The sequence below is a fragment of the Centruroides sculpturatus genome, unplaced genomic scaffold (assembly GCF_000671375.1).
Source record: "Centruroides sculpturatus isolate CEXI.00-Female unplaced genomic scaffold, Cexi_2.0 scaffold447, whole genome shotgun sequence".
Lineage (NCBI taxonomy): Eukaryota > Metazoa > Arthropoda > Arachnida > Scorpiones > Buthidae > Centruroides > Centruroides sculpturatus.
Genome location: NW_019384728.1, coordinates 14966 through 23532, shown reverse-complemented (window position 1 = coordinate 23532; position 8567 = coordinate 14966). Strand labels below are relative to the sequence as shown.

Sequence of the window (8567 nt, the reverse complement as noted above, 5' to 3'; positions counted from 1 at the left end):
TTGTCAATTCTACGTTTAATATTAATAATACATTTAAAAAATCTTTAATTCGAAGTACGGGGTGAAGCTCCCGACGATTGCGTGGAAAATTTTTCGAATAATGGCACGATCGGGCAAAACTGCTCCCGGAAGAATGGTTATTTTTGCGAAAAGGAAGCCAAGAAAATCGGTAAGTCAAGCCAAGAAAATCGGCCGAAAATTTGACAAAGTACGTGAATCTAAGAATAATTGTTTTCTTTCGAGCAGAGATAAAAGCCGCAATAAAACCCGGCCATTATGTACAGGCTTCTTCCGATTTGATCTTCTCATATACGTCCATTTATATATATATATATATATATAGATAAGGTATGAAAATGTTTTAAAATTTGATTTCTAAGTATTGTTTACAGTTTTTGATAAATATAAATTTACATTTAATCATGATTTTTAAAGTACCATAATGCTTTGAAGATTCATTTCTGAGACAATGTTATCTATACTTAAAAATTCAGTTTTATATTTTTAATGCCAGTTAAAAATTTTAAATATTTTTGATTTTATTTCATAAAAATTAATACTTAAGTCACATATAAAAGATATGAGATTTAAGTATTTAAACATAATAAAAAATATTAATGTAATTAACACTTACTCCAGTAACAACATTTAATTTCTTTTTTGCATCAGCAAGTCTAGCAAGATATTCTGGTCGTGGGTGTTCCTAAAGTTTAATAATAAATTTAATATTATATTTAAATATCAAATAAAATTTTGAAAATTAATTAAAATAATTTTACATCTGTACTGTCATATCCTGCAAGATCCCAACGATATGTTATTCGTGCTGAGTATCTTTTCCATAATTCCAAAAACACAGTTCCTAATTAATTTCAAATTTTTTTTAATTAAAAGAATGTTTACTAGAAAATGAATGATGTTTATAATAATACTACTAATTCTATAATTCATTATTCAGTCAATTATTTGAAATGTTTCTGTATTATAACTATAAAAGTATAATTGAACATAAAATAAACATTTAATAAATTAATATTAATGAAGATTTTATTATTTGACATAACTATATTATACAAGTTTTTTCTGCAGAAATATAATAGTTAGTTTTATAAATTTTTACAGATTAATTTATTCATTATTTATTGATTGCACAGCTTTCATAAAAAGATTGTACAATTTTTCTGTTTAATATAAAAAAGAATGCATCATAAAACTTAATTTAAACTATCAATAGATAATAAATCAATCATTTAATCAAATTAATAAATTTTCTGTTATGTTAATTAGAATTAATAAATAAATTTTGATAGAATAAATTATTTTTATACCTAAAAGAATTCTTTAGGCAATTTTTATGTACAGTGGGTGATCAGTTAACAAACATAATCCATTCCAAGACTTTGTTCGCTATCTGAATTGTTCGTTAACCGATTATCTATTTACCATAGGTTTTAATGGGAATTTAATTAATTCGTTCTGGAGACCTCCCAAAAATAAAAAATATATACTTTCTTACTTTCTTATATACTATTTATATGTAATAATAAAAATACATACATACACAGTCTTGTGTTTTTATTAGTCATGTTTTTCCATTTGAAAGGGTTAAAGAATCTGTCTAATGTCAATTGCTTTTCTTTCTTCTTCAGGATTTTTTGTAAGTACTGTAATTAATAGAAATTGTAGAAATCCCCAAGCCTCAACCTGGTTTGGATGCCATTCTAAGACCGTTGTTCTGACATTCTCCCACTTCTTCAAAGGATCTTTAATAACAGATATTGGCATTAATCCTCTTTTTCAAAAGAAAACATATCTCGCCGAGTTTCTTGGTGTTCTTCATTCAAGAGTTCTTGGCGTTCTTCTGTTGTCAGATCCGTTTCAGGTTCCATTATGAACTTTTCGATGTTCTTTATTTCTCAGACGTAATTTTTGTTACTTCTTCAGCTGTTTGAGTCTTCTTGATTATACAGTATTTTTCTTAAATCAGATTGAACTACGGCCTACTGTAGATCTGTTCACACCATACTGCCTAGCAACATTAGGCATCTTCTGCCTACTCTCTACCTTTGCTATTATACTCTCACCTTTTGAAAAGAAAAACAGATGCAAAACTTAACGAGTGCCTACCTGACATTCTCGCAAATACATATAAGAATTGTTTTGTCAGAAAAATAAAAGGCTGGAATTACAAGGGAGAGTATCAAAGTTTGAAGGAATACTATCCGATCAGTATATACCAGCTTGAGCGTCAATGTCGACGTCTCCCACACTCCGAAAAGTTTCGAATTGTTGCCCGAAGACAAGGGAAAACCAATCGGTATTCATTATTTTACGTCGCTTCTTCTTGTGTTTGTTCTTTGGGGTGTTTGTTATCCAATCATGTGTTCATTGTTCAAACATAAAAATTTTTCGCAAAAGTGTTCGTTATCCGATCTGTTCGTTAACCAATCACCCACTGTATTATATAAGAAAAAGTTTTTATTGTTTGTTTTTTATTTTAATGAAATTAAATAAAATTATAAATAACATTCAATTTTAGGTATTTTAATATTTTAGTTTCTATGTTTAAAATAATTTATATAATTTTAAAACAATATAGGATAAACCATAGTTACAAGTACCACTAGACACTTTTTTAATGTATTAGTAGTTAGTTAAATTAGTCTTCATCCATTTACATATATTTTATATTACATATAAATTTTCATCATTTACATTAATTACATACATAAATTTTCGTACAAATTACATAAAAATATAGAAAAATCATAACACACTCAAAAAAATAAAAAATGACATTTTAAGACAAATCAAATTTTCTTTATATCTGTTAAAAACTAAAGCATTCTATTTAAATATAATAAATTTATATTCTCAAAATATTAAAAATAGGCCATTCTAAGAACTGAAACACATGATTCTTATAAAATTAAATAACTATTATCTGTTGGTAAAATTTTTATTGAATGTCTAGTGAGTAAAGCATATGATACTGACTTTACCAGAGATAACCATAAAGGATGTAACTGGAAAGGAAAAGTGAATACTGAAATTGCAATGCCACCTGTGGAAGATCAGCCATATGCAGCAAGTGATGTTTTGTTTTTTACTGTGCACTTAACATAAATATTCAAGATTAAAATGACTGCTATGCTCATTTAAATGCTGTACAGGTAACCTCCGTATAACACGGCACTTCTATAGCATTTCTTCTAACACAGTTCGAGAATTGGGAACATCCCCATATAACATGGTGCTTTTATAGAACGGGTTCACTCTAACACGGTTTGGGAATTGGGTAAAACCCTCGTACAACATGAAATTTTTATAGCTCCGTGTAACTCCATGCGAGCATTCTAATTGTTTTCATGGCTACTTTGAATGCTCTTTCAACAAATAATCAATTTAATGGTTAAATTTTACAATTGGGACCCTTCTTTTGCCTCAAAGCTCATTTTAGAATTATAGATTCCTCCACACAATACTATCGATAGTGCAGGCGCCACCATCTTTCTTTCACCGTTGTTCCTAAATGCCTACAAACAGCAGCGCATTCTTGTTGCAGAGCGACCACTATTAACGAACACACCCACAAACTGTTACCAGTTGATGATTCTCATGCTGAAATCATCACATAAACTGAATAATCCTCTGGTAAAATATTTACTTAAATAATAAGTATTTTATCTATAAAAAAAATGAATAATAAATCCGATTTAAATAAGGGTTTAACAACATGTTTTTAATTTTTGGAACCTAACCCCCCTTTTTGCACTAATTCTTTGTTTCGTATAACATGGATTCGCATAACACAGTAATTTTTTGGAATGTAACTCCAGTGTTATACGGGGGTTACCTGTATTTTAAAATTATTTTCTTATTTTGATAAGAAAAGAGAACAATTTAAGGAATTAATACATGTTTATGAGGTATTTTGAGGTTTTCGATCAAAAGCTACTTTTAAATTTTACACCACATAAAACGATCACAGGATATTAATTTTAAAAACATCAAATCACATGAAAATCAATGTTACTAGTAGCTGTCAGAAGCAAGACAATACTACAAATACCACATCAGTGTCTACTTGCACCAGACTGTCAAACAATGTTGTCACAACAGATGGTAATCATTGCTGAAAATTTGTTGTTTTTTAATGCATTACATGTGCATCTGCCTGAAGAGTTATATATATTTTAAAAACTGTCAATTTAGATAAAAGTTTCAGACATAACTATTATAATAGTGATGTCTGAAACTTTTATCTAAATTGACAGTTTTTAAAAAATATACAAGTTTTTATTTAAAACTGAAAAAAGTAAATAAAACTACATTAACTATGCAACAATTGTTTACATGTAAAAAAGTATTTAATTTATGAATGCCTTGTATGTTATAATTCTACAAAATGTCCAAGCTTCCAGTCCTCAATTATTAATTTCTGTTTATGGAATACTTGGAAGATAATAAAATAATATTTAGTCTTTGTAAGATTTGGGGCAAAAAAGTATTTGGTATTTTTGTAAACTTTCTTGAATACATAAATTCATATTATACTTTTAATATAGATACTTCTTAATCATTACAATATCAATTAATATATTTTTTAAACTAAATCAATTAGCTGAACAATAATTTAATATTTTTTAGGATGTCTAATTTATAATAAATTTATATTCTCAAAATATTAAAAATAGGCCATTCTAAGAACTGAAACACATGATTCTTATAAAATTAAATAACTATTATCTGTTGGTAAAATTTTTATTGAATGTCTAGTGAGTAAAGCATATGATACTGACTTTACCAGAGATAACCATAAAGGATGTTATTAAAATTATACTTTTTATTTTATATAATATCACAATCATGATATTAAATGAAATGAAATAATGAATAATAAATGAAGAAATGTTTTTAATGAATGAAACAAAATAATTGAATTAATTCATACCCCAAATAGATATAAATATTGCATAGAAAGTTGTAGCTGCATTATCAAACAAATAAGTAAGAGAAGCTGCATTGCAGGATTCTCCAAGTTTCCAGTATCGACATTCATCTTCACATAAAGGGCACATTGTCACATTACTCATAATTCCACAAATTTCTTTACTATTAAATAAATTATATTTTATGAATCTTCATGCAATATAAAATTTTTAGTAAAAAATTAAATTTACAATACAAACCTGGGAACATTTTTGTTAAGAGTTATGCATCCATATATAAAGCAGAGAATTCCTACTATTGAAGCAGAAGTTAACATGTAAGTATAAAATCCTAGCCATGCAAAATATAATCCAATTTTAACTCCAAAATAGCACCTAAAATTTATTAAAAGAAATATTTTATATTATTTTTCAATTATATTACAAAAATACAATAGTCCCTAGTTATATCACATATGTTTGGAGACAAATGAAATGAGCAATATATGTAATCTATCTACTTATTTTTTCTATTTTTGACTTCCATCAGACTTGATTTCTTTGTAGGTTGAATGGTAATTTCAAGATCAATGATTGAGATAATGTAATATTTCTTTGCCAGTAGAAATTCAGGTCTCTTTCTGTTGCCTTATTTCTAGTTGTTATTTAGTTAGTTCTGTAAATTTTTCTGCTTTTTGTTTTAGCTGGTGGTGTTAGCACCTTCAACTAAAACAAAGACTAGTTTGGTTACTAACTAAAACAAAGACTAGTGCTTAGTTAGATGGGATTATATTAGTTTAGTGTTTCTTAGTATTTTGTTAGTTCTTGGTTCCCTTATTAATTTTGCATTAGTTTGGGTTTTTAAATTTAGTGCTTTCTCTATTTTTGGACTGTTTCCAGCTCCTACTGTTGCAATAGGTTGTGGAGGGTATGTCCTTCCTTCTTTTTACTGTTTGTTGTATTTTGCAGTTTTTATCTAGCTTGTATTTAGTTAATAATCTTATTTTTAAATAGTTTTTTAAGTTGTATTAAGTAGTACTTAAGTAGTTTGTAGGTTTTTGATTTGCAGTTTTATTGTATTTCAGTTTTTAGGGTGTTTTACATTTTTGGGTCATTCTTATTAGTTTGTTCTTGGTATTCTGCTAGTGTGTTTAATCATCTTTCTTGTGTTTTTGCTATTTTCAGTTTTCTTGTCATGTCTGTGAGTTTTTTAGTCTTAAAGAAAATATTTATTCTAACACACTTGCTAATTTTCACAGCTGGCAAATTAGTGAGGATGGTAACTCAACTATCTACACAGATAACCATTCAAAAATAACGATCTTTTGGCAGTTCACTCAATCTACTCCCTTTTGGGTCATAGATTGGGAAATGTAGACAGAATAGCTTGATTAATGATATGTTAATAAGGCTATAGAGGAATCCCAAAGTCAGGAATGAATCATTGAGCTACAGGAGCAAGCTGAATAAATTATGTCTTTATATATATTACCACTATTTGTATATCAAATAATACCTTGACATATACATATCTTCCATCTACATTCTAAACACGGAAGACACAGAGACAGCCATTGAAGAAACACATAATTTCCTGAACACAAAGAAAGATAAACTGATACTAATAGGAGTTATTTTAATGCCAAGTCTGTGACTCATAGTCCAATAAAAGATCCTAAGGAAACTGTGGTTAACAAAACAATAGCTTAACTTCACATCTCTTAATATAAGATCCTTCTAACCTACTTGTTCTACAGGAGAGTTGGATAGATATAATGTTAAAGATAGACACATGACTCCTAGGATCAACGGCTGTTATCCTTCCAACACCACATCTGCCAGTGATCACAGTTTCATATTCATAAATATTGACATGTTTTTAGCTTCTTCTACTCAGAATAGATCCAAATATACTCAAACTAACAGTACTCTTGTAACATTTTCTCCAACATTTGGACTGGCATGCCCTCACCACACATACTATGATTAGGACACTTTAGATTCTCATGGTAAGTTACATAACACTATCATCAATTTTAATTGTTGACTTTTTCTTTTACTCTTCCACCTTTCTCAATTTGCTCTGGCCATAATTTTAATTGGTTTTTGTTATGAAGCATACTATTTCCATGCTTATGAATTGTTTTCAAACTCCAGTTTGGATGCTGTCTCGGCAAATTCAGAATTTTTATTTTCATATCCTGTGATATACATATTTTATGTTTACTTTCTTCATTTTCAGCTGGTATTATTCTTCATTATCCAACATGGAATGTTAGCTGGTAGAAGAGCCATTGAAAACATACACTTGCTTGTGGGTAAATCAAAGGACTGTGATCTTTTTATGTTGCTGTCTTCTTCTGTGATGTCTTCATGTGGTAAAAGTAATTCAACATCTTCATTAAAATGCTAGTCTTTTGAAACTTCAATAATTCCTTCAGTAAATTTTTCTCCCAAAAACAATCACTTTCCTGCTTATTAATTCATTTGCTGGTTCCTTTATAATATTTAACTTTTCTAAAATTTTGCTACAAATTTTTAAGGCATCCACAATATTTTGTTTGTCATAGTAAGTCAGAAATGTGTAGATCTACTCATCATTTATGTTGTCAAAGGTTTCAAAATACATTCCACTTGTGGATGCATGGTCACCCATGATTGTAGACACACAAAACAAAAGTAAAACTAACAAGCTGTATTGAAAAATACATCTCTCATAGCTGGTAACAAAAGTACAGGCATATTACTTTTGTGCTATAAAATTACTTACAGAGAGCTATTGAACCTGCTCTCCTGTACACCATACAGGTTTAGGGTCATGAGACTAGCAAAGTACACAACAGACAGAAACAGGTGTCTATCCAGAGAATAGTGGCTCTTTGCATTTGAAAGGTTTATAGAAAAGCACCAACCAACATCTTACTGGTCATGTCATGATTCCCTCTGATAGACTTAGTTATTAAACAAACAATTTGGTATGGGAAACTCATCAACCTACCCTGGTGAAATTACAATGACTCAGATGTCAATAAAATTCTTATGGAATGCAAGATTCTACTAGTTTGACTCTGATTGCTGACATTCAGTATTTTGGCATTGACAAAAGCCCTTCCTTTTTGTTATATTATCATCCATCTAGGCAGCTTGAGCTTTACATTTTCTTTGATTATCTTGATGATCATCTTATGTTTAGAATTTACACAGGTGGGTCCAAGATGGGAGATGACATGGATACTGCTTATGTTGTTTATGTTGACAGAGCAACATAAACAAATTCAAGTTAAAATCCTACTACAGTAGAACCTCGAAAACTCGGCTCTCGATAACCCGTCACTCCGGATAACTCGGTCACACCCTGGCAGTGCAAAAAAATCCTTAGTTAATTAATTTTCATTATAGACAGCTTTATAAAAGTATAAAAGCTCTCGTAAAGTATTTTTCTGAGGTCTGTCTTATCAGGTAAATTACTGTACACAGTGTATTCATTAATTTTCATTTTCATGTAGTAAAGGCTCTATGCCTTCATAAAGTATGTAGTTTTCCTTTGTTTAAGGGTATTTGGGCAGTTTATTCTCTGTTATATTCTCAAGTAAACAATACATACAAGTACAGTACAGTATTTTCTGAGGAAACACT

General features: G+C 29.1%; 1 protein-coding gene across 1 annotated transcript in view; it reads right to left on the bottom strand.

Moving 5' to 3' along the window:
- LOC111628142 (anoctamin-1-like) overlaps positions 1–8567 on the bottom strand; it is a 26283-nt gene that overhangs the window by 9192 nt on the left and 8524 nt on the right. Inside the window, exons 6-9 of the mRNA XM_023371872.1 lie at positions 5193–5327; positions 4955–5115; positions 780–862; positions 635–703 (exon numbers count right to left, since the gene is read on the bottom strand). Of these exons, the coding sequence (XP_023227640.1) occupies positions 635–703; positions 780–862; positions 4955–5115; positions 5193–5327 (448 nt within the window). The remainder of the gene's footprint in view (positions 1–634; positions 704–779; positions 863–4954; positions 5116–5192; positions 5328–8567) is intronic.